The sequence below is a fragment of the Bombus fervidus genome, chromosome 10 (genome assembly GCF_041682495.2).
Source record: "Bombus fervidus isolate BK054 chromosome 10, iyBomFerv1, whole genome shotgun sequence".
Taxonomy (NCBI): Eukaryota; Metazoa; Arthropoda; class Insecta; order Hymenoptera; family Apidae; genus Bombus; species Bombus fervidus.
The window spans coordinates 9,592,641-9,619,405 of NC_091526.1; the positions used below are offsets into that span (position 1 = coordinate 9,592,641).

Genomic DNA, 26,765 nt, shown 5'->3' on the forward strand with positions numbered 1-26,765 from the left:
GCTTTAGCAATCGAATAAGCGGAACATTCGATAGAGAGACGATTACAACGGTAATTACGAAACTATTTCTATGAAAATATTTTTTTTTTAATGGAAATAGAACCGCTTTTACTTTCTGAAAATATACTTCAAGAGATATTCAGGTACGTCAAATATAGTATTTATAGTGCATTTTTTTTATTATGTCTTCTCCTTAGTATCATTTTCTATTTATTTGAGATCTAAAATTGGCCATTCATTTCAAATATTATTGAATAATATCACAAGAATTGCAAAATATAATAAAATCACTTCCCAATCATTCTTTTTGAAAATATAAACATATACCAGGAATATCATGTAGAGATTGTGGAAGAATAAATCGCAAATCATCTGGTTGAACACTGGTAATTCCTTCATAGTTAACAGGTTATTATATAGGCCCATGATCGCAAAAACGCTGCCGATTCGTTCAGGTTTATTAAAAAAAAAAAAAAAAAGATAGGCAGTTCTCACGATATATCAGTAAAATGAAAATGAAAACTTTGGGGGATGTGGAGACACAGTATTACCGTCACTGGAATATTATCGCTGAAATCTTCCATGTTTTTCTACATTTTATATTAGATCTAATATTTGAATAAATTATTCAACAGGAATAAACTATTCAGGAACAGGAATGGAAATACTGTGTAAATCTTGTACAAAAATTTGTTGAGGGGTGTTTTTCACGAAGGGGGTGGAAAGCAGCCACATAACGAGAGCAACCAAAATGTCCACCGCATTATGTGTATCGTTGAAGTGACAATTTTTTATTATCACGTATTTTGTTTATTTAAGTGACTCTTACTTCACTATACTAATAGGCATAGTAATTATATAAAGAAATGATCGAAAATGTAGAAAGAACAGGCCTGTACACCATTTTTGAGCAACTCCTGTTCGAAGTTTGAAACGTGACTGATGATCGTAAAGTATCGATTCCCTCTTACTTCCTTTAATAGACTTATTTTCTACTGCAACTTACCCTTCGCTGATACTTATTGTTATTGTAAAATTATCGTGTTACACGATGACATTGTATGTATAGCTACCGTTGAAATAATAATGGATCATCTGCGTACATGTTTTTTCCATGCGTCCCATCAAATTATCCTCTGTTGCGAGCTGACGCGATGTAAATATTTACCTCCGATAGTGTTTCATAAAACGGAACGACCGGCAGGTAGTTTCCATAAACTGGTTGAGAGAATTTTTACTGAAAAGTGGAGCATCGTATGCGTATGCTTTTCCAGGCAAGTATTTATGGATTAGCATTTCACGATATAAAGTTTATTGCTATGTACTCTACATGCCTCGGTACATTTGCAGAACGTACTCATCCGGAAAAATCCAAAGACATAATGTCAAGATCCGCTGCTCTTTCACTTCGTATCGTCATTTAGTTTGTTGCAACAAGTTAAAAACTGAGTATGAGGCTTTCATCAGCTGTAATAAAGAAGCAACGATTTTTGGATTGATTTTAAAATGTCGCATTATAAAGTCAGACGTAATACGTAGGCTTTTATCACGGTGTATCATTTCAATTTCTCTTTGATTACTTCGCTCTCGAGCTATGCGTTATTCGAAGAGAACGTGTGGCGAAAAATGTGCAAGGAAGAAAGTTCAGTTTGAAACGTGCTTTTTTAAGAGAAATAATTCGACAGATAATTATGCACGCTGATGAAAATGGAATATTAATATATTTAAATACTAACCGCTACGAAAGAATCGATATTCAATGTCACCAGGTAGCCGCTCTTAAATTCTATAGGATTTGTCGCTCGTGTCATGATCACTAAGAGAATCTTCTTTGTTTTCGTATCCCACGATGTCCAATTACTCTTAAATATCATGGCAGGCACCTGAAGGCTCTGCAGTGAAAAGATATTGCACGAAACATTTAAAATACCAAAAATTGGTATATTTATGCCTGTCTTGTTCTTCTACTTCGATAACGAACCTTCAATTTCACTTCGTTACTGAACCAACAATAATACAGTATCTGCGCTATAATGCGAATTAGGAAAAGCGACGCCTCCAGAAATTTAGAAAGCATCGTTATGTTGGTCATTCGGTAGAGATTAAAGCATAGCGTAAATGCGATCGTACAAAATTGCAAGAAAAGTATTATTTTGAATTTCTCGTTCACCGTTTTAGAGAATCTGTAGCAATTCAGCATATGCTTTGTTAATAAGTTTTATTAAACCTGTTTGTTGTCCTTTTAAGCTGGTAAAATGTTCGATGTGAAATAAATTCGCACGTAAAGGCAAACGAACTTATTGCACAACATAATAGATGATAAATTCGACACGAACTTGTAAATTTGTTGATAATGTTTGACGCACTGCTTCGCCGAATAATTCGAGTCCTCCTCGATGTTTCTCAGACGTTCCTCGAGTATTTCGAACTGGCCGTTAATTTGAATCAGCAAGCCAGCGAATAGCGTGTCACTAGCAACGTTTTGACAAGAGCACAGCAACGAAGTGGCAACTTCGTAAGTGTAACTGAACGTGTATGGCAACAGATCCGAGTAATCGTACGGTAACCAAGCTCGAAAGACTAGTTTTCTCTTCTTGAAGTCGGTGAGGAACGCTCTTACGAATATCCATATCGCAGCCACCTCCACCAGAATCGTGTAACAAATTGCAATTCGTCTGTAAGAATGTTAATTTCAATTGTCTAACGTTTTCATCCTTTGGAAAATTTGACTCACTGGCATACTGTTTCTTTCACATCAAACCCTTCCTGTCTATGTTAATTTTTTCTTAACCAAAATTACCACATTTTTCAACAGCATTTCTCTTAACTGACGACAAGCAGCGACAAAAAGAAATTAAACAGATATTTTTATTCAAATCTCTGCTTTTCGTGCATTCAAAAATTAATTTTGTCCCTGCCTGGGAAAATTTGAAAAATGTTCATTGTTTCTGACCCATTCTGAAAAGTAGTACGTATAGGTACTTACTCGTTTGTTTTGTTAAATTTCATTTGAATTTTCTCTTCTTCGTCGTTCATCGGCGAGAAAGGTTCGCGTTCGAGGCTCTCGATCAAAGATAAGATACTTTCACGATGCTTTAACATAATACTCAATTTGCAGCCGCTGACGAATACCACGAGAGTGATGTAAAAATTATCACTGAATTGGTCTTGATTTTCCACATTTATAATTATATCTAAAATCTGAGCGGACACGAGAGATAATATTAGAAGCCACACGAACAACGTGTAAAATTTGTACAAAGATTTTGTGAACGGTGATGTCCACGAACTTGGTGGCAGACAACCGGCGATCGAAAGTAGAACACGTGAAAATTGTAGCGTGCGCACAGTCATTTTTATTGGAATTCATCGGCTAAAGCTGACGTAAAATACTTCTTTGCGTGTCTACTTGGCTTTTACATCGTTTCTAATTTGTTTATTGAAAAAGAAAATTTAGATAAAACGTAGCGATCGTTCACACCAATTATTTCGTCACAATAGAAAAATAAATCATTTACTTTATTAAAGTAAAATAAATAACTTCTTGTTGATATAGTGAAACACAAATTGCACAAATACGAATGAAAGGAGTGTCGTGTGAAATATAATTCTAAACGTCTTCGATATCACTGGCTATCTTCGAATATCCACGAGTTCATATATCGTATTAATAGAACCCATATTCTTGCGGAACATTTACCCCATTGCAAATCGTTCCATGTCATTATGTTTGTTAATGATGCAACGACACGACATACGGTATAATACCTCTGAAAACATTGCAATAGCTTCGTCCCCTACTTCCGGCTTTCACATTTCTTATTAAAATTAGGTTTAACTACCTTGAAATTGTCATTTTACAGACCGTTGCGTCGTGCAGAGTCAGTCGTTTCAAGAACGATTATTTTTATTTCGAGAAGAAAAAAATGAACGAGGAAAGAAATGCAAATAGCTTCAACAACGACGTACTTCTATTACTTCTGTGCTACTGTTTCTAAGCTTTATTGACGTGTATAATATAAAAACGCATTTAAACTAGATCGCATGCTAGTGTTTCCTAGTGTTAAATACTCTCGATTTAGAAGATGCTTCTTATTGTCCTGTATCGTTTTGTCGAAGCAAATTACACAACAAATGGAAAATCCTTCGGCATCTGATCGTAACTCGATAGAAAAATCCCGGTATAAAGTCTTTGGTCTTTTCAATTGATAGTCATCGAATCGGATTTACTCTGAAATTATTAAACATTCTTAGTAAAATAAGGTGGAAAATTATTCGCGAAAATCCCGCTGTTATAATCTCACTTGAGTGTTTGAAATTTATTGTGCTTGCATGGTACATAATTTACTGCGCTGTTTCAATAATTCATTTTTTGTTTCCTCTATCATAATTCTCCCATTGTGTAACGAAGGAACGAAAGGATATGCTAAGGCCACTAATTCTCCGCACACGGTCTACCGCGACGACTTATTCTGTACCAGCATGTTATACGCCGAGTAAGTAGCTTTCATCAACTACGACAAACGGGGCACTTTATAAAACACAATTTTAGTAAACCACGAAATAAGTATGTTTTTGGAAAAAGAATGTAACATTTGTCGTTAACGTCAGTGAATGTTATCTTACATTCGGCAATCAACGTAAGATTATTTTGTAGAATATTTACAGTATCATTTCGTGTATCTATTATTTCGAGAACAAAAATTGGAAGATATGAGAAGTCTAATCGCGTGACTTTACATTATTAGCTTATTGCAATAAGCTATATTAATCCAAGTGTACCAGAATTTTTTGTAATATTTTTCGAATTAGTATCGTTTGTCATTATTTGAGGTCTAAATTCAATACGTGCACTGAATTTTCATTGTTAATTGATAATTTTCAAACAATGACCACCTATTACAAAGGATAGAATAGTTTGGAAGATTGACAGTCATATTTGAGTCAATTATACAAAAATTGGACAAAATTGGGGGAACTGTTCTTTCCCAAATCAACGGCGAATTACTCAGTTTACCGAGTATTGTTTTTAGTCTTTAGTTTGTACAAATAATGTATTTCTATATAGATACTGACACCTTTGAAAGATTCCAAGTTCATTGGTAAAATATAGGCGCTTGTAATCTCAACAGGCGTCAATGAACGTGCCATGATTACCACAAGCATCTTTCTGGCTTCGTTGCTGAAATTTGGCCAATCGCTATGATATATCATATTAGAAATATCGAGGCTCTACAGAGATAAAAGGTTCACAAATTATGGATTTAAGAAGAAACGACAACTCGTATTATATCTACGTGTGTATCTATCTACCTTTACTTTCGCTGCATCTCCGAACCAACAAAAGTAAAAAGTTTGAATTAAGGCGGAAAACATGAACGCTGTCCATCCTATTAATTGCAAACTGTCGTTTGCTCCTGTTAGTTGATAAAGGGTAAAGCATATCGCGACTGCGCTTACTATAAATTGCACGAACATCATTTTGTTAAAAAAATTATTTACTGTTTCGGCGAACCTGAAATAATTGAGATAAGTGTTATTTCACTGTTTTCATTAATTGAAGATTGCCGGTAAGAAAAGTGACAAATCACATTTCCCACTTTCTGACAACTGAGCATCGTTAAAATCCAATGTTGTCGATTAATCCCGCGGCATTAAAATTTCTTTTTATTGATTTTTGAGACACGATATATGTATATTTTTCAACCCTCTTTCTTCATTTCTAAAATTTTGTTGTAGCTGTCAAAATATTGTTAATACCTTTGGTTTCCTCGGAACATAGCCAATCATGTCTTTCGACCTGACAGGCTCTTCTGTTTAACTATTCTAAGTTAAAATATTTCTTTTTAGTTGTAAAATAAGAAATCAATAAAAATACAACTTCTCCCGTAACCTTCAATTAGCTTCGTTAGTTCGTTACTTTCATTAAATAAAAGCACACAGGTAACAAACCTGAATATTGTATTATGGTGCCGAACGCAGTTTTTTAACGATTGAATTGCATTTCCTTCGATATTGTGCAGGCGATAAACGAGCATCTCGAATTGACAACAGATGTGAAGCAACAGGCCAGCGAATAACGTGTCAAACATACTGACACCAGTGGCTATGATAATTAAACCCACTAACTGATAAATGAACGTCATGGAAAACGCAAACCACGAGGAGGTAAAGTCGAAAGGAATCCAAGCGCGGAACATCAATTTTTTCGATTTAAAATCACTCATCAATGTCGTTCCTATGAGAGCAAGCACACAAAATGTGACTTGGATCGTATAAAACATCGCGACTTTTCTAAAAAAAAAAAAAGGGAAAAAATGATATTTTAAATAATTTCCTTACAACTATACATATTATAGCGAACAGAAAGAACTTACTCGATTAGATTGTCGTATTTCGCGTGAATTTCTACTTCCCCATTGTTCTCTGGCACAAAGGGCTTCTTCTTCAGTAGATCCAACATATTTATGATAGTTTTTCGCCCTATGATTAAGCTCATAAGTTTGCAACTCGTGAGAAATGCCGTGACAGTTATGCCAAAATTCTCACTCAAATCGTCCTGCGTCTCCACGTTGAAGCAAATTTCCATGATTAGCGTGAGACAGTAGCTCCACATGTACAACGTCACGAAGACCGTATATAAATTATAGAGAAAGCGTTTCATCGGGGACTTCAACGTAGGCGGTAGAAAATATCCGCTGGCGATGAAAAGTTTCAATGTCCATCGTAGTACGTGCATTTTCAATATTTGCGGTGTAATTTGTCTTACTTAACACTTCGTGTTAGGAAATATCGATGTGATAGGAAAGGTCTTGTACTATCAGTCTTTGCAATAATCACTAGCTGGAATTTTTTACGGTATATTTTAATTGATCAAAAGAAAAAGTTATTTCCAACCAAATGTAGCATTGAAGATGAGAATATGAAAGTAAAGACTATCTTTGAAGCAACTGTATCGTTCGAAGCATTAGATGCTACTAACAACCCTAAGGGAACGAAATGTTTATGTTGCCTTAAATGGAATAGTTCCTTCTTGGAATTTACTCCCATGTAATTATCATCATTATCGATGTTACCGCGCTGCGACGATGCAAGAAATTACATTTTTAAAAACCACTATTATAGAGTGGTCGTTTCTCTTTATTTTTTATTTCCAGCTTCCGTTCACTTCATTGGATTGAAATATAAATGTTGTGTGGTGGCATTAAACGTAATAGCGTGTGTCGTTTAACCGACGAGTTACATTCTAATTGATTGATTACCTTGAACCCGGTATCGTCCCGAGCAGTGTAGGTATATTCTTATGTAATTACATTTTTAATGACGACGTTTCCACTGTTTCTAACGTGCATTTATATTACCGCCCGCTTTTTACTTTTATATATTTACTTTTATACCGCGTGTACTTTTTATCGCCAGCTTATGCGCGTTTAGTTACGTTTCAAGAATCGAACAGGGAAGACGACTTTTAATTATGGTTGCTTATAGGATAGAATACCGGAAGATTCAGTGAATAGAAGGGAAGATAAATTGAGGTAGGATTATTTGTGTCAGTGGCATATTAATGTCAAGCTAAGCTATTTTCTTTCTCACTTATTTATGACAAATTTTCGCGCTAACTGCAGTTAGAAATAACTAATTGAACTCATTGTCAGACGTTTGATAGGCTGTGAAATATGCCATATATTGTATATCTATTATGTATATACTATTTTTGTATCTACCTTTACTGATTAGAAAGCACGACGCTTGTTCAACTAATGTTGACATTTCTAATTTTATCAGAGCGCTAATTAGGCAAAAAATGGTTTTGATTTTTATTGCAAGCAAAAGAAAAAGCAGGACGGGAAATGACATATTGATTTATTGATGTGTGTCATAAAAGAAAGAATATTTGTATTAGTTTGCATGTGAGTAGTCCATGTTTCGTATTACACTCGGATTAAAATACGATGGTTCTTAGTCGTTTTTTAGTTTACTTTGTTGAAGCAAATTGTACGCTGAGTAGGAAGTCTTCAGCAGCTGTCACAAACAAAACATTCGATAGAGAGACGATTATTAAGGTAATAACGAAACTATTTCTGTGAAGATATTTCTTTCTAATGGTAACAGAATCCCCTTGACAGTATAGTCCAAAAAAGATCCAAGCAAGTCAAATATAATACTAGAATTCTTTATCTTTGCTTGTCTTGCGAATTTCACTTCCATTTACGTTACGAGATAGTACAATAACTTTACAACTTACACGTAAACAGGAACACATACGCGCTAAAGCGGAACAATAGACGTAAAAATGTCCATTTGTTTCAAAGATTATTGAACAGTGTGGCAAGAATTGGAAAATATAATAAAATCACCTTCCAATCGTTTCTTTTGATTGATATCATCCTTATATTCTAATATGTTAATTAATCATTAATTAAAAATTAATCATTTTCTGAGTTCTTCGTCGTTTTGTTACACTGTCAAAGGGTTAAAGCGTTACTTGTTTCTTTGATACTGACTATAGCGAAAGATTCGAGGTTCATGGAGATGACATGGCAACTAGTGAATTCGATAGGTTCTAACGCGCGTCTCATCATCAGTAAAAGAATCTTCTTCGAGCTGTCGTTTAAAAATGGTAGATTACTTTCCAGCACCGTGTTAGTAATTTCCAGACTCTATAGAACGGAAATATTTGAAATTAGAATATCTCGCAATTTGGCCCCTAGCAAGACCATTAGATCACAAGTAAAACGTACCTTCAGTTTGACTTCGTTGCCATACCAGCAGTAGTAGAACACCTGCATGAGCAGGCACAACGTGTAGGTCGCTGTTTCCATAAATTTTGGGCCAAATTCCATCACCGACAATCGATAGAGATTGAAACACACGGCTCCGGTGCTTATCAAAAATTGCATCGACATGATCATTTTGAAGTTATCGTTCACCATCGATGCGAATCTGTAATTTGTTTCCCCAGATGCGTAATCATGTATTTTTAAAGTCTGCTCATTTATAAAAAAAATACAGAAATAATTTTCATTCGAAGGAATCTATTTAAAGATTTTGCTTTCCAGGGGATTCTGAAAATTAATTGCTTAATATCTAGGTAACTTTGCGAAGGAGAAGAAGGTTCTAATGTACGAAGACTGAGAAATTTGCTTATATTTACTTATGTAGTAACATAATATTAAAACAAACTTGTATATGCGGTGATGATGATGCGCACAGAATTTCGCCGAGTAATTTTTGTCCGTCGTAATGTTTTTCATACGGTGTTCAAGGATCTCGAATTGGCAATAAATGTGAATCAGTATACCGCTGAACAAACAATCGCAAACGATGTTCAAATTCGTGCTGAACATCGTGGCCAGGATTTGATGAATAAAGCTAAGAAGAAAGAGAAGCGGTGAATCGTAGTCATAAGGTATCCAGGCTCGAAATTTCAGTCTTCCACGTCTGAAGTCTGTAAGAAATGCGCCTATCCATAGCCAGGCCACGAAGAAGTGAAGTACAAACGAGTAAGCTTTCGAGTTCCATCTATAAATGTAATACAATTAATTCTACCATTGACGTTTTACAAATACAGCGAAACCTCGATTATCTGCATTTTAATCATGGCACGCTATTCGAATAATTGAATTTTCTGGACAATCGAATAAATTTGTTTTCGCTTGAATAAAAGAACATTTACCTTTGAGCTGCTTTACAAATATTAAATAGAAGCAAACGCTTTTAAATTGTTTCATAAATATCGACGTTAAACGAAAAGAAAAATTTTTAAATAAAAATGTAATAATTTCTCTCAATTTCTACTCTCGTTTCTCGATTTTTCCGACAAGGGATCATTCTCAAATCTTTCATTAATCGAGGCTCGACTGCTATTTTAATCTTTATCGTACTATAACTACAGTAACAACTTACTCGATTCGTTCCTCGAATTTCGTTCGAATTTCAATCTCTTCGTCGTTCACAGGTGCGAAAGGTTCCTCTAACAAAACGCCCATTAAGATTTCAATATTTCCTCGATAAATTAGTAGCACGAGAGCCTTGCAACAGCTGGAGAACAGAACCAGCGTTACGTACAAATTTTCACTAAAATCATCTTGATTATCCACGTTGATGACAAGATCCAGAATCAGGGAAGTTTCGAAACTGAAGAGCAACAGCAACACGACGGTCGTGTAAGCATTGTACAAAACTCTTTTCCATAAATATTTCCACGTGGACGGTCGTGTAAGACCGGTCAGAGTAAAAAGCGCGAATGTCCAACGTAAAGTGTGCATTTCGAATTTTTCTAAACTTTGTTTCTTATAATCCTCGATGTGCTTACAAACGTAAAATAATTCTAATAATAAAAAATAATAATCGAAAGCAATATTGTACGCGTTCGTAGAAGCGAGTTAATAATTAATACATTACAAGTTTTTACACATTTCTGGGAAATTTAAACACGAAAAAATGCACGCAATACACATAGTATGCAGAAATATGCGAAACAAATCTCTATAGGTCTCATTCCTTCGGTTGTTTTCATAACAATATGAATTTAAATGAATATCCACAAAGTATATTCCGATTCTTTGCCGAAAGATATTACCAATAACGCAGTACCTAAATACTAGATCGAGTTCGCTCAAATGAACCAGTTAATCTGTGTACCTTTAGAAACCAAAAACTGTACCTTTAGATTTTACCTTGGAAACCACTATCTTCCGTTACAAAGTACGCAGTCGCGCAATTACTTTTGCAACAGTTACAAAACAAGATACCGATAATTCTATGTCTTGCTGTTTCCCCTTTCTTTTTTTAAACGTGAATTCACGATACACGTCGTTAATATCGATGGCGATATTGACGGCGGTTTGCTTGAAATATAAATGATCAGCGTGTAGAATGGAACGCGATGGTCGTTATCCGTAGATAAATATTTAAAAGGTGTTCAGGCTTCTTCGAGAGAAGAGAAGAGAAATTAATGGTAAAAGAGGAAAGAGTTCCGTTATAAACGTAACGCTCCTGTATATTATTTATTGTTTCGTTTATTCCTCTCACATACTCTACATTCCTCCATTGCGTGTGTCGATGAAAGGGTCGTGCCTCTATTCGTCTCGCGAGAAGCTGCTGCTTGGCTCGCTAGCCTCTGCTACATACCTTGCAGCAGATTGTACGCCGAATAAGAAGTTTTCAACAACTGCGACAAAGAGAATTTCGTATGATGGTATGAAACACAGATTATACGTTGATGATAAAACTATCAAACCAGTCGGAACGTCTGGTATCGAATTTCTCATTTTTGCAATTACTGGAAATGTGAGGTATATTATTGGTAATATCAATGTCTACTTTTATTGGAAAAGGAACATGTTACGTATATTGGTTCTTGGTATATTGGTTTTTTATTTTACAGGGAGAATTGAAATTTTCGTGTTTAATTCATTTTTACTTCTTTATGAGACTTCATCTGGAAAAAATATCCAATAAGATGAAAAAGTTTTTAGTTTCGCAATTCGTATGGTGCAGAGGGTAGAAAACTGTGCGATAGACTTATCTGATTTTTTTAGCGATTATTAGACAATAAGGAAGCGTCAGTCACTCAAAAAAAAAAAAAGTCGATTCTTTCCATACTAACGATCACGAACGACTTGAGATTCATCGTCACCACGTGAACACTAGTCATTTGTATGGGAGATCTCGCGCGCATCATGATCATTAACAAGTCCCGTTTAGTGGTTTCCTTGAGCGTTAGCCAGTCGATTTCGAAAATCATATTGGAAATTTCGAGGCTCTAAATGAAGAAAAGACAACGTTACTAGAAAGATTTAACCAAAGAAGATTCAACCAAACGATAGTTGTGTTATCGTTAAGGGAAATACCTTCAGCTCAACTTCATTGCCGTACCAACATAAAATGTATATCTGTGTTAACATACAGCTGCTGAACATAATTATTTTCACAATCATCTCGAGCGAGACATTCGTTCCCGTTAAGATGTAAAGATTCATGCATATCGTCAGCGTGCTCACTGCGAACTGAACGAAAATCATCAGTTTAAACTCTTCGTTTATCATGGTGGCGAATCTGCAATTGTTTCGTCGACGAACGAATTACGAAATATATGATATTATTTGATATATTATCGAATATGAATATTGTTCCTCGATATCGGTAATCCCTTAACTGTGCAACGAGCTTCTAGCTTACTCGCTAAATTTTTTGAATGCAAAAGTTGCAATGATTATACGTAGAATGATAATAATTGTATCGCGAAACTCAAAGAAATCGTCTTATATGAATTGTACGGTTGTAAATTGCGATATTCTATTCAGTTAAGGGAGTAGAAGAAAATGAAACGCTCAAATACAGGGTATACAGTACCGATAGATTCGATTATGATAACGAATGCACAGTTCGCAATCATTCGTGCCTTGTTCGATCTTCTTCAAGCGATATCCAAAGATTTCGATCTGACTGCAGACGAACATCAACAACGTCCATATGAGGCTATCGCAGGCAACGTGCAGCAGACCATTGTAGGCGTGAATTAAAATTTGTTGACTGTAGATGAAGCTATAGGTGGCTGTCGAAGTATCGTTCCAAGGTAACCACATTCGAAACGCTAGCTTGTGACTTTCGCCTTTGTACAATGCACCGAGCAATGTTAACACCGACATTATCACCACTGACGATTCAACTAGAAGTGCGTAATAAAACGCGTTCGATCTGTGGCGATTCGTAAGGTGATAGGTAATGACATGTGGAATATATCTATCTTTATTGATAATTATATATACGAGAATGATATAGAAAATTATAGGAACTAAGAGCAAATTTATTGAAAATAATTGCGGCGTCGAGAGCAAAGCGGATTAAGTTCGGCACGCAACAAAATCGATAATTCTCTGTCTAAAATACACGTATTTGTATTCATTACAATGTAACGTATTCTTTGATTTGAAAAAATTAATTCTTTCTCGTTTGTATGATTTAATAACGTTCATTGGAATCTATGAAAACTGTAAAGTTACGTTCACAAAAAAGAAAGAAATGTTTGGTACACTTTTGCTCTCAATACCAAGATTATATTATGTAAAATATTTACCTGGATTGTCTTTCACACTTTTCTCGAATCTCGATCTCTTCCTTCGTCTCTGGCTGAAAAGGTGTGTTCTCTAGCATATCCGTTATGACGATGATATTCTTACGATTGGACAATATACTGTACATCTTGAGACACGAAATGAAAAACGTCAGAGTTAGGTAAATATTGTCGCAGAACTCATCTAAGGTCTCCACGATGAATATTAGATCGATGAATTGACAAATTGAGCCGCCATACACCAACAGTATCACGTAATAACGGTAGACGGTGTACGCAACATTTTTTAATGGCGATAGCAACGGCGGTCGCCAACAGGCGCATATTGTCAAAAAACGATATGTCAATCGTAACAGATGCATCGCTCAGTTTTTAAAATTTCTACGCCGATTGCTCGTTCCTATAGATATTTTTGTATCTTTAAATTTCTGCACTAATATAGTTCTCTTCCTCGCCTCTGACGTTTCTAATCATCGTCCGATGATTTCTTGAAAAGCAAAGTTTCCTGTGAAAATAACGATTATTTGGAAATAATAGTAAATTTTAATAGATATAGAGATTAGCTTCTGAAAATAATAACAAAGTATCCGATCGACACGAGCGTTTCTTTTTAACACTTGCTTGAAAGAACTTTTCCTTACAATAGCCGAAGACCGTTGATATTATTTGGTACGGTATACTGACAAACTGGAAATGTAACAGAAGAAAGAGACGAATGTCAACGAAATGCGTTGTCGTATAATATATTTAATAGCGTGCGACAATGTATAGACACGGAATATCGATACGTATCGCACGAAGATTATCGTTTATAAAACTTTCCCCTTTCTGTTGCATGGACTATATTATTATTGTACTTCCAGGCAGATGCATGGAAAACGTGCAGAAGGAATTTAAAATTCCTCGCAACTATTTATTTTCGAGTCTTTTGAATTTATATCATCTTATGCATAAAGCAACAAGTTTAAATATTTAACGACTGGCAAGCAGAGAAATTGAACAGATGCCATAGACATAGAATGGAACAGAACATAGACATTTCTTTTATTTCGACAAAAAAACGTTCACGAGTATCGATAGGAATTTCATTTTGGAAGGAAAAGAGGACGAGAGAATATGAAGCAGGCTTCGTATAAAGGTAAGTTGAATTTTAGTATCTTTAGCGTGGCAATTACATGATTTACATATCGTTGGACAGATTTCATTGTATTAGCGTTTCTTGAAGGTAACACGTAAAAATTAGCATCGATCGTCCCCTGCGGAAAGGTGTGGAATATTGTTCGAATTCCAAATTTTTAATTTCGACATTCAAAAAACTTCGAATTCCAACAATTCAACGCGTCTGTTTGCCTGTGACGATCAGTTTTAATTTTTACGGAAATCTTCGTATTTTAAGATTCTTTCGTCCTTTGGAGCAAATTGTACGTCGAGTACGACATTTTCAGTATCTGTAAGAAACGTAAACGTATTAATAAATCAGTGGAATCCTTGCTTTGTGAGGCACATGTCTATACCGATTCACAAAAGTATTTGGATATTTACAATTAGTATAGAAATTTGATAAACATATTATATGTGTTATGTACATATTTATACATATATATATATGTCGGGTTATCGTTAAGACTTGGGTTAGGGGCGTGTAATGAATCCTCACTGGAGTTATTCATCGTTGTCACACATCGAGGTAGCGTTTATTAACCCAAGTATGGGTGTTACAAGATTGGCAAGTGGCCGCGGTAATTAGACACTAACCACAATGACTTTAGGTTCAATAACGAATCCGCGGTCAACGGGATAACAGATGTACTTTGTTCCAAAGTCTAAGTCGGACTCGACTTACTTCTCGCGATACAAGGATTACTTGACTAACTCTTTATTGAAACGTGGATTATTCACCGATCGTACAGACACTAAATAACTGACTGATGAGACTGCAAGAAAAGGAATCACTTTCCGTCACGATGACGCTGCAGAGGAAAACTATGATGGGGTGTGCCTAAGGGCACGAGATCATCGGATTCGTCAAGGAAAGCCTCCGCTCGGAAGGTAAGGGAAATGGACGTTGCTGTTAATTGGTTAATTTCTATGTTGATGGTTAGAAAAGAATGCTAGCCGCCCTCGAGAGAGTATTCCTAGAGCGAAGCGTCGTACGTGAGGAAAGCAAATCTCCCGTATCTTCCCGCAATAGGTGACAGATTTACTGGTTGATAGAATAAAGGCTGTTTGTCAATTTGAAGGACCTTAGTTAATTAAATCCTAAGATTTATAGCGGGTCCTCAGGCTAGCTGAACATATACTGTGAATGATGCATCGACATCTAGCGATCATCTTGCCCGAAGAATAGGGTCTGTGTGTGGCGAGCCCACACACGCGAGGCCGTTGCAATGTTTACTGTTAAGTGTCGGTAGGGCTAATTTTTTAAAGGAAAGCTATGCAATTCTATAGCTCTGTTAGGTGAAACGTTCATCTCCTGACCGCGGCTACGTTAGGCGACTAGTTGTCGTCTCGAGCTTAAGCTCATTATCTCAAGTCTCGAATAATTGTGTTTGGGTTATTTTGTAAAGGCTACAATATTATGGGTTCTCCAAGGAATTCCAACGGGGAGGGGGGGATGTCCTTTCATCTCCGACATATATATACATATAGAAAACTTTATGGAATTTTTGTTTGAAACTTTGTGAACATTTATGTAAATTCATATTTTTAGAAACATTGTTAAATAAATGGAACATAGATAGAACACTGTTTTACTTGCCAGATGTACATTACATGTAAAGAGTATTATACTTTGAACATTTTGCATACTTTCACAAATTATGTGCATTCTGTGCACTTATACGCATAAATGTATAAAAACCGGCAATTTAATGATCACGACTAGTCACAACTCATCTCTTCAATTTCAAAATGTTTTTTGTAACATACGTAATATGCTCATAACAGGTTCCTATAGTATATATATCCAAATACTTTCATGACTATATATATTTAATTCTATGTACTAACGTCCACGAAAGTTTTCAAGTCCATCGTAAATATGTAGGCACAGGTCAATTCGATCGGTTTCGTGGCTCTTCTCATTACGTTTATCAAACTCTTCTTGCTGCTATTATCAAACGATATCCAATCCACCTCAAAGATTGCATTCACAACCTCGACACTCTATTGTTTCGCATATCGTCGAATTATAATCCATAGTCGAGCACCTTCAATTTTATCAGATGACTCGGTTCAATGAAATTTACCTTTAATTTGAGCTGATTTCCATACCAGCAGTAGAAGAAGACCTGTGTCATCATGCAGGTCAGGTACAGGACGAATTGCAAATATTTGGAGTTCACTGGCGCGTTTGACAATTCGTACAGGATAAAACAAACCACGAAGGTGCTCGATAGAAGTTGAACACCTATTATTTCTTGAAACTTCTGCTGTATCATCGAAACGTATCTGCGTTTAAACATAACGCGAATATAAGATTTGTTTGAAGAAGATTTTATGAAGAAATAAAAATACACTTGTACGATGTTGGTTAAATACGAGAAAAATGTCTTATGATTTACAAAATTTTAATATATACCGCGCATAAATTTTATAATAAGATTTTTTCGATAGTAGATGCATAAATATATACTTAACTAAATATCGTATGTTTACACGTCTAATGTAGGGGGGTAGAACAATTAATACTCTTTGTTACGATTTTCATTAAAATTAAATTACAATTTTAATGCTCGATATGAAAGTATATCTTTTTTTAATTTTTTCTCCATAAAAAGCTAAAGTCAGCTTGTATGTATTAAATGGCAATGTATATTTTTCTTTATATGTATATTCACAAGTTACACGAAGAAAGCAATTATAATATTTTATGTTATTATGTATTATGTTAATTATTGGAAAAAAAAGTTCTATTTATTTATTCGAATGGATAACACTGACCCGTATAAATAATTGTGAAAACGCACGATTTTTCCAATGTCAGGTCTCGATTTGTTCTTCAGTTCCTTTACTCTATGCTTCAGGATTTCCTGCTGGCCGCAGACGTGAACGAGTAACCCGCAAACCAGCATATCACAGGCCACGTTTAGAAGCGCCGTGCCAATCAGTGCGATGATCTGATGAGCGTACGCGATGTAATAGCAATTGGACACAGAATAGTTGAAAGGCAGCCAGGCTTTGTACGCGAGCTTCCGGTCGCCGAAGTCAGTGAGGAACGAAAATAATATCATACAGGCAACCGTAAGCATCACCATAATCGTGTAGTAGATCGTGATCGACCTGTAAAACGCCTATAAAGTTTTGTCAATCGATTTACCTAAGCTGACACCTGATTGAAAATCCAGAGCGATTGTGCACTTGTTCTAATAAAGAAGAAATAATAAAAAATAAAGAACGATTTCTGCTGAAGGGTTTTGTAGTTCTCTTTAAGAAGCTATATTTAGTCAAATTCAGTTATCTTCGATTTCTATAATTGAAAAATCCAAATGGTAGAAGATACACCTATCACGTGATTAAATGAAAAGCAATGAAATATGATTTTCTTTTTTTTTTTTTTTTTTAGCGAGAAAGAATGTACATACACCATTTCCACGAAATATGGCGGAGGAAATTAACAATGTTAGAACAATTTATTTTAACTTTTAACAATCCACATTATCTCCAAATAGCCTGTTAATGAGATTCCTGGTTCTTTTTAAGGTATTTGCAGTGTACATCGACTTTCTTGCGATTTCTTCGAAATTTTCACGATGCGTAATTTGTAATATATTGTTTATACGTGTTTCAGTTTTTGGAAATGGAAATATTCATCTTCAAAGATCTTGAAAGTTCTAACGCGTAATCCTTATAGCAAATCACGGCGAAAATAATTTTTTGGTTCTCACGAAGTTGTTAAAGAACTAATATGCCGCGCACAATGGCTAGAAGAATCTCTTCTTTCTTTTTAAATTAGCCATCTCTTCGCTGTTTTCGAATAAAAGTAATGCGAATTACATAATAGCGATAATTTCGGCATCCGAAAAATACCGCGCATACAATATTCGTATTAGAAAATATCATAAAATACGAAGTTTGCCGCTAAGTCCATTTCTGAATTGTTTGTTAGCGAGCAAGCGTGGATTGTACGAACAGCCAAGAAATTTCTTCTTCGAGGTAGAATCTCCTCGAGAAAAGATAAGAAACGCTGAGATAAATTCTTATATTAACAAGCATTGATTTTTAAATGAAATTTTGAGACCGTTCATTTGAGTTAAATAATAAGATTAGTGTTAAATAATAATTGAAGAAACTATATAATAATGAAAATAATCATATACCCGATGCTTTTGTCGAATCTTCTTTGGATCGTAATCTCCTGCTCGTCTACTGGTTTACAAGGCTCCTCGTCGAGCTTCCTGCTGAGGATTCTAATCGCTTTATGGTTCACCAGAAGCGTAAAGATCTTGCAACAGGAAAGAATGGACGCGATGAACATGTAGAAGCTGTCGCTTAACTCGTTCGCCGTTCTTACGTTCAGTATCACGTTCAGAAATTGCGAGATGCAGAAACTGCACAATAGAAAAATCACGAACGCCGTGTATGCGGCGTACAACAACTTTCCGTAGAATGTTCGACAAGACGGTGGTATCCAGCATCCACAGACGATTAATATATTAAAAGCTGGCTGCAGAATACTCATTTTTCACCCGGAAGGAATTTCTACAGGAGTTTGAAGAAGAAAGATAAGTCGATTATTATTATATAATAATCTTCGTCGATTATGTCATTAGTACAGTAGGCCCTTGAACAACACGGACATTGGAAACATTGACTAATTGTGTAATTAATATTTATGCAAATTCATATTTTCACGAGTGTGTATTAAATAAATGGAAAACGATAAACCAGGTAAATGATTGTTTTATTTACTAGATATCATAATGGGTAATATATTTTGAATACTGTGAGTATTTTTGCAAAGTGTATTCCAATGTGTACGTTTAATAATATCCTAGTGTTAACCGTAAGTCTTATTTTATATGCTACACTATGTGTTAGAGAAAAGAAAATCGTATTAAGAAAGTTACAAGAAACAATTGCGAATCCTTTGATGATGTACACGAGTGTGTGATGAAGAATCAACGGCAAACTACACGTCTTTTATGATTTTCTAATAGCAGAGGATACATTAAAATAATGGCACCAGCGAGGAAGAAAGTTTCGAAATGAGTGTTCGAAAATTAAAAAAAAAAAAAAAGATCTGCGTATAACTGCAGTTGCGTTATTTGAACCCGCGGTGTTCATGGGTCACCTAAATTTGTAGAAACATTGTTTTTCTAAACGGAAATTATATTTGTTGGTTACTATTTCGTCGTTTAACAAAAAAAATTCCAACCAAAACACAATTGGCTATTTATTTACTCTTCGACTTTTAAATGAAAAAAATACTGTATAATCGTGTAGATAGAGATCTCAGAGAAATTTCATAAAACACTGGCCACTATAGGATTAGTTATATCTTTACAGAATGGTATCTATAGAAAGCTTTCTTTTCACAAGAAAGATATTGTCCACATTCGCCTACCTTGATATGCACGCACCGTATCATTATCGTAATGTCTATCGTGTGTTACAGTGCCATTTGCGAAGTTACATTTTTATGAATTTCTTCGGATAACCGTTTATCTTAGAACTCGAGTCTTTTATCATTTATTGTACACAAGCACAACATCGTTTGTACGGAATCGATTCGTTTATTTTGAGGAAGCTCTAACTTACGACAAATGAATAATAAAAATGATACCAAATGAAGAAAGCTGGGGACACTTTGAGAAAACTTATTTCAGAAAATTCTTATTTTACACCTTTTTTCATTTCTTACACCTGTAGCCGAACACCCTGTGTTACGTCGCGTGAGTCGGTACCTGCGACGTCCCTCATGGTCAGGCCGCCGAGGCCTGCACATCGTCACACTGACCCGCAATAAACCCAAGGAATCACCATAGCCCACATCTGTTAACAATAAAGTTATATTCTTTGCATACATTCGGTCTATGAGTGGTCCCTTAAATGGGTCCTTAGGTTTATTGCACGCTCGTACTCATTACGGAGAAAGCGAAGGTTTGCCCAGCGAGGTAATGGGTTTTTCCCAAGGACAGAAACAAACGTGATTCATATTTGCCGAGGACTGTCCCCTCGTATTTAATACATTAACATTGGGAATACCCAATGGGCATCGCGGATCGTTACCCTCACTTTTCTACCGAAAAGTGTGAACTACGAATCCGCGTTCTTAGTTCATCAAGGATACACCCACGACGAGCTTTCTTCCTAAATAGTACGAGACGGGTCAATCACTGTTCTACTAACCCTCAGACAGTCAAGCACTGCTCTAAGATCCAGTGGACAGTCAAGTCCACCGTTCTACTAGTCCTCGGACAGTCAACTTCAAGTTCTAACATGTCAGTCAAGTTCTCGCCTCTATAACTACCACGTCTAGCAACCTTCGGGTTCATCCACGCTTTCCAATCACGGTCTGTTCACATCAAGTAGTGTAATCCAGTATAAATAAATATATATATAATATAACTGTGAAGTCCAGTTATATTCCAACCCAATCACCCCTTATTCTCCCACAAGAAATAAGGGGATCGTCTAATTCGTGGTGTCGATTCGTGCAATCGTAGCGGGAATTTACGACTCCCGTTGACGCGCTCCTACGCGACCGTCTCCCCGCGACTGGACGAAAAAACACCCTGCACACGAAGAATGATTCATACTCCATGAAAATAGGAATGCAGAGGTATTCCTGTTACAAAAATAGTATTTGTTCTGTGCTTTGTAATATAAATGAATTTATAAATAAATTTAAATAAACTGTAAAACATAATAATTTTGTGCCATTATTTCACATCTTATCTTTTAAGATAAGTATGTAGTGAATAAGTGAAAAGTTTAAAAACATAAGCACAAAATTTCTGCAATTCTAGGAATGGGGATGTGTATCAGGAGGATATGATGTGTAAGGAAATGGCTAAATTCGCTTACCTTCCCTTCTGCATTCTTGCTATTTTCTTTAATTACCTTTATAAATGATTCTCGAATTGCAATTTGTATGTTATAATATTGTCCACTAATTTCTACTTACTTACCTTGGAGCGTGGAGTATTGAAATGAAAGAGACGGTTTATATTTTGTGTAAATTTTTATTAAAATAAAATGCATTTACAATAGAGTAACATAAATAGTACAATTTATTAGTTACAAACTCTGGTATAGTACATTGTGGCTAGGCTTGTTACTTTCTATATTATAAAAAATTGCATTCAAAAGTCGGAGCTGTTTGTACAGTTTCATTTATACAAATGAAAAGATTCATGGTTATTTAATTATTAGGACCATTAGTAGGTTCCGTCTGGGTGCGATCGTCCCGCAACTTTCGGCATTTTTTTATTCGTAGAATCTTCCAGTTCTTTTGGTTTGTAATAATGAGGTGCTACCTCCAAAAGCCACTTGCTCTCGATCTCTGTCACCTGTATAATTACATAGAATTATATCCCTCTTTTTCAACTGCTCCAAACAATATTCATTTCACAAAGACCATAGACATAGCAATTTTTAAGTTTCCGTATTTAAGTTTTAATGACTCACTTGTCTCATAAATTCCTTTGTAGTGAAAACCAACTCATGATAAAGTAACCAACGCGGCAGCTCTTGAAACAACGAGCTATTAGGGTGAATGGAAACCGTCTGATTATGTTTTGCAGTTTTATAGTGACCCCCTTTTGACAATCTTGCCACGTGATAGAAATATCCTGCTGTGATAGCCTGAAATGACAATAGTATTAACAAAAATACTTTGTATTTAATATTACTACTTAATAATTGTAAAAACAAAAGATCTCATACCAATCACTCTGATTGGTTTGGTAGATCTATTATTAGTCAGGCAATATTTAACACTTTTTTCAGCTACATAAAGAATTCTAACACAGTTTTCTAACTCAGTGTTACTAAATTGATACTATAATGCGAAATGCCTGATAGATCAAAATACAAATAGATTATTTAATCGAGTCCTAACTAAGATTTTGTTTCAATAAATGGAGTTCAAGCAAATGGAGTTCTCTACTGTACAACAAAAAGAAAAACGACTAGCAAAGTACGTTAATCTGAACCCACTCACTTTCCTGATATTCAGCGTTTCCGTGATACCCGACACAAGTTCCATCTCGACTCGCTGCATCAATCCGACTAATTGCTCCCTAACATCTCTAGCCCTTTTCATTGATCGATGTTGAATGAAATTCTCGTAACACCAATGAGTACTAAAATCACTTTGCTGCCACTGATTGTACACGTTCAATAAAGTCAAATGATCGCCACCAGGCACATGGAAATTCTTTCGAGCTGTGTCTGCGTGAATGATCTTGTCCTTAGGCCTGTAGAATATGGCCCCGTTCACAGATAACATGGCAGCTATCGTGGCTGCTTCCTCCGAGCAGCGATATTGTTCGCTAGCCAGCAACATCTTCGCCATCATAGGATCTAGCGGAAATTCAGCCATTCTTCGACCCAGTTTCGTTAATTCTCCACGATGATTCAAAGCTCCCAACGCGTATAGCTGTTCTAAAGCTAAGACCAAAGTTTCATGCGGCGGAGGATCCAGGAAGTCGAAATGGACTAAATCGTTTATTCCCAGAGCTTTCAGGGTTAGCACGGCATTTCCTGTCGGTTGATAATTTAATTAAACATAGAGAATTCACGGGACAAGCAGGCAAAACGATATTTTGTGATAACTAGACTGTGAATTTTTATGGAAATTTATATTTTTATGGATATAACTAAAGAAGTGGAATTTAAACAGAAATTCCTTTCATCTATTAAGAATTTAAAAAAGTACAGTATTTTCTATATTATATGCATTCTACGCATTTTTACATATTTAAATTTTACATGAATGAAAATGCAAAAATTTTTAGTTTAGTGACAAAGTTATTCATACCTAGATTGATCCTCTGAATTTCAGGCACGGTATTATCTTCGAGTTCGTGTTGGTAAGCCCAAGCTGTATACAGTCGAAAACACTTTCCTGGAGCTACTCTTCCAGCTCTGCCTGCTCTCTGATTCGCAGAAGCTTTGCTAATTGGCACGACCATTAAACTTTCCATGCCTGTTCGGGAATTAAAATTGTTCTGTTTCGCGAATCCAGGGTCTATCACGTACACTATGTTGTCTATCGTTAATGATGTTTCTGCTATGTTCGTAGCAAGAACTACCTGTACAATCAACAATTGGAAACGTTAAAAGATAAATAGCAAAAATGATACGTTTAACGAGGGAGAAATATACAATTTATTTTTCATACTTTTCTCGCTCCAAGCGGAGTGGGTTGAAATATTTTTGCTTGCATATCGCTTGGAAGATTAGCATATACGGGTAGAATTAACAGTTCTCCTAATTTCGAACCTAGTCGCCTTACTCTTTCTTGCAACATTTCCTGACATGTTTCTATCTCGTCTTGACCTAGTAAAAATTTATTAAAAAGTGATAACAAATGACCAAACCAAAAAATATAGTAGTACTCAGATTTTTTAAGTATTTGAAATTTCAATAAGTCGGAGGTCTAGTTCGTCATTTTCGTGAAACAGGTAGCGATTTTATTCTAGGAATACTCTCGAACCTTTTCACAAGGAGAAGAAATAGATCCAACGAGCATAAAGAAAAGACACAATATTTCTTGCTAAATCTAGTTATTGTTCATGTCATTAGGAGTGAGATTAAAGTAATATACTAATACTAATAGTAATAGGATTGAGTCAATTAAATTTAGGCCAAACGATTCTTTTGAAATTTCAGCAAAAGTTATTGTACTTGCTTGTAGAAGTATCTGATTAAAAAACCTGTTAGAAACACCAGTACATCGCCAGGTGGCTGAGTGGCGTGTATTTGAAGAATGGAGACTACGCAGGCGTCGATGTAATCCGCTTCTGGTGCTTTGGTATAATAAATATCAACGGGAAACCGGCGACCAGGTATCCGAAATATCGGTGCATCGTCGAAGAATTCACTAAATTTCGTAGCGTCCAACGTAGCGGACGAAATTAGGAGTTTTAGATCTGTTCGAAACCTTGTTATATCCTTTACTAAACCAAACAAGATATCCGTGTGCAAGGTACGCTCGTGTGCTTCGTCAATGATCATAACACTGAAAATAACGTTGTTTCGCTAAAGCAAGTACGAAGACGTTTGTTAGTAACTAAAAATCAATTTGAACAGTGTTGGCAAATCTAAATTTAATAAATTCACCATGGAGCTGATTTCCATTAAGTTCCTATTCATACGAATTATATTATTTTCGATTATGGGGAACAATGAAATATATAAATATAATTAACTATTACATTCCATAAAATATGATATGTATTGTATATCGTATATATTTATACATTTTCATTTTATGATGCCATTTATACCTGTAAGAAGCTAAATCTGGTTCGCTGAGAAATTCACGGTGCAGGGTACCATCGGTCATGTATTTGATACGAGTACGATGAGAGGTGCAATCCTCGAAACGAATCGCGTAACCCACTTCATTTCCCAATTTAACAGCCATTTCGTGAGCAACTCTCGCAGCAACGGACATGGCAGCTACCCTTCTTGGCTGCGTACAGCCGATAATTTTATTATTCTCTGCGAATCCAGCTTCGTATAGGTATTGAGGAATTTGCGTAGTTTTCCCTGAACCCGTTTCTCCTTCGATTATTAGCACCTAAATCGAATTAAATCGCATGATAGCAATCAATGCTTATCTTATATAATTTAAGTTTGGTTTAACGAATTCTATAAAGTACCTGATGGTCTTTGATTGCCTGAATGAGATCATTTCTAAAGGGATAGATCGGTAAACTCCTTTTTATCTCCTGTATAGTCTGTAACGCCTTTACTTGCGGAGGAGGACTATCCTCGCGTTGCCTGTTCTCACTGCCAGGCATACGTAACGCTTGAACGAACTCCACTTCATCTTCCAGCAGAAGATCGTAGTCCTGTTGTGCTGAAATTAATAGAAATTAGTAGAAAATAAGATACGAACATTTTAACACATATCGACATTGAATACCGTGTACCTTTTCTGTCTTTTGCGCCAAATCGGAAAACAGCAGAAGACATCTGATCAGATTCCCATTTACTTTGCTCGGATTGTGGCGGTTCGTTATCGGGAACTTCTAATTCTGGTGCCACCTTTCCCTTTTCCAAAGGCATATAGTAACGTTGCAACCTTTCAAGTTCTCTGGCTTTCTCATGTTCTTTGGCTAACTGAAGCAACTGCTTTTTATGCTCCCGCTCTTTCCTTTCTCTTTCTGTTAATCTGATATTAAAAAAAACAAATGTTAATAGAGTATGTAATTGTGCAATTGCTTTGTGTAATTATTGTGTTGTATTAATAAGAAATTACATTTCCTCCTCGAACAGATATTCATCGTCGATTATATCAGCTTCCAATTCAGCCACCTTATCCTCTTTGCGTTTCTCCAAGTATTTCCTGCGAGACTCAACACGCAGTTTAGGTACCAGTTTCTCTCGCATATCTGTTTCCATAATTTTGAGTCTCTTGGCAGCCTCGGCTGTTTTTACAAAAAAGTATTATTCATTATTAACACTTAATAGTGTCATTAATAATAATACTAATACACATTGATATTTAAATGTAACTAACTACAAGATGTTACTGAATTATGGCACAATATGGACAGATTAAGTATAATAACGATAATAAATTGTTTATAAGTCTTGTCAAATGTATTTATTGTACCAAATATTTTTATTTTTATTTAATATTTTTATAAAGGTTTCTTCTAAATTGTTTCTAAAGCATAAAGTTATAAAAGATCATGGTCTACCTGCTCCTGAACCGGCTGGCATAGCCACCTTTCGTATTTTACTTTCATCCTTTGCTTTCAGTCGATTAGCAAACTCATCTCTTTCTTTAATATCTTTCTTACGTCTTTCCTCCTCACTATCACTGTCCTCACTCGAGGATTCCTTTTTTCTGTATTTACTCATTGTGTATTTGGTAACACCAGCAGGTTATATTTACTTTTTATCAATCAACACGATACACGACCGTGTCAAACAATGACAAGAAAGCTGTATAAACCACCGTAATATTATTTTCTTTTCCTTACTTCGATATCACTGATTTTTCCTAACATGAGAAACATACAATATCTGTCATTTTATTGGAATAATAAATATTAAAATACAAATATAGAAAGCAAAACAAAATGTTTCAGGTTAGGTTTCCTTAACCTCTTCGATTTCTACGTGAAAAGGACTCTATGCCTTGTAATATTTATTCAATTCAATTGCACATGTTTTTGAGCTACGAAAGAATAACATAATTTGTACGATTGTCACAGAGAAGAACGATAACAACTTATCAATCGCAACTTAAGCGACCAATTATCTCTTGTGATTCAAATATCTGACGAACTGACTGGCGGCCATGCGACTGTACGCATCGTACAAATGGATTGCGTTGCTAAGCAACGCGTGCGGAGTCACGTGACACACAGCATGTGTTCATTCAATAAAAAAGTACGCGCGCTATTTCATTCATCGTTCTTTTGATTCTCCTACTTATGCTTTTCTCCAATTTTTTTTCTTTTTTCTTTATAATCACACGCATTTATCTAATATATTTATT

The 26,765-nt window shown here is 35.6% G+C and overlaps 3 protein-coding genes across 3 annotated transcripts; all 3 read right to left on the reverse strand.

The window, feature by feature from the left end:
• Positions 1 to 1,333: 1,333 nt before the first annotated feature.
• LOC139991618 (uncharacterized) lies at positions 1,334 to 10,268 on the reverse strand. The gene is made up of 14 exons (XM_072011868.1): positions 9,907 to 10,268; positions 9,184 to 9,522; positions 8,742 to 8,943; positions 8,486 to 8,660; positions 8,358 to 8,396; positions 5,953 to 6,166; positions 5,314 to 5,515; positions 5,077 to 5,232; positions 4,459 to 4,514; positions 2,987 to 3,343; positions 2,337 to 2,675; positions 1,982 to 2,183; positions 1,737 to 1,892; positions 1,334 to 1,467 (listed from the first exon to the last, which is right to left on the reverse strand). Exons 1-14 carry the CDS (start codon positions 10,266 to 10,268, stop codon positions 1,417 to 1,419), a joined length of 2,850 nt encoding a protein of 949 aa, XP_071867969.1. The 3' UTR covers positions 1,334 to 1,416.
• A 672-nt stretch (positions 10,269 to 10,940) lies between these two features.
• LOC139991619 (odorant receptor 46a-like) lies at positions 10,941 to 18,774 on the reverse strand. The gene is made up of 9 exons (XM_072011869.1): positions 18,397 to 18,774; positions 17,438 to 17,513; positions 17,021 to 17,370; positions 16,327 to 16,528; positions 16,088 to 16,243; positions 13,082 to 13,206; positions 11,856 to 12,060; positions 11,612 to 11,767; positions 10,941 to 11,173 (listed from the first exon to the last, which is right to left on the reverse strand). Exons 1-9 carry the CDS (start codon positions 18,756 to 18,758, stop codon positions 11,126 to 11,128), a joined length of 1,680 nt encoding a protein of 559 aa, XP_071867970.1. The 5' UTR covers positions 18,759 to 18,774; the 3' UTR covers positions 10,941 to 11,125.
• Positions 18,775 to 21,244: 2,470 nt separating this feature from the next.
• On the reverse strand, positions 21,245 to 26,558 carry L(2)37cb (DEAH-box helicase 16 lethal (2) 37Cb). The gene is made up of 11 exons (XM_072012074.1): positions 25,960 to 26,558; positions 25,515 to 25,683; positions 25,186 to 25,427; positions 24,913 to 25,112; positions 24,535 to 24,830; positions 23,962 to 24,266; positions 23,427 to 23,584; positions 23,064 to 23,337; positions 22,245 to 22,786; positions 21,710 to 21,886; positions 21,245 to 21,591 (listed from the first exon to the last, which is right to left on the reverse strand). The coding sequence occupies exons 1-11, from the start codon at positions 26,120 to 26,122 to the stop codon at positions 21,460 to 21,462; spliced, it is 2,658 nt and encodes an 885-aa protein (XP_071868175.1). The 5' UTR covers positions 26,123 to 26,558; the 3' UTR covers positions 21,245 to 21,459.
• Between the last annotated feature and the right edge of the window lie 207 nt (positions 26,559 to 26,765).

Bases quoted from the DNA above. Each gene is read 5' to 3' on its own strand.
- LOC139991618 (XM_072011868.1), bottom strand. From the start codon at position 10,268: ATGCACACTTTACGTTGGACATTCGCGCTTTTTACTCTGACCGGTCTT. The intron at 8,661-8,741 runs GTACGTTTTACT...TCCGTTCTATAG, and splicing joins GCAACGAAGTCAAACTGAAG to AGTCTGGAAATTACTAACAC. The intron at 6,167-8,357 runs GTGATTTTATTA...TCGACTTTACCT, and splicing joins TCAAAAGAAACGATTGGAAG to CCTCGTGGTTTGCGTTTTCC.
- LOC139991619 (XM_072011869.1), bottom strand. From the start codon at position 18,758: ATGAGTATTCTGCAGCCAGCTTTTAATATATTAATCGTCTGTGGATGC. The intron at 17,371-17,437 runs GTGCACAATCGC...AAAACTTTATAG, and splicing joins TTTCTTCTTTATTAGAACAA to GCGTTTTACAGGTCGATCAC. The intron at 12,061-13,081 runs GTAAATATTTTA...AAACAATTGCAG, and splicing joins AAGTGTGAAAGACAATCCAG to ATTCGCCACCATGATAAACG.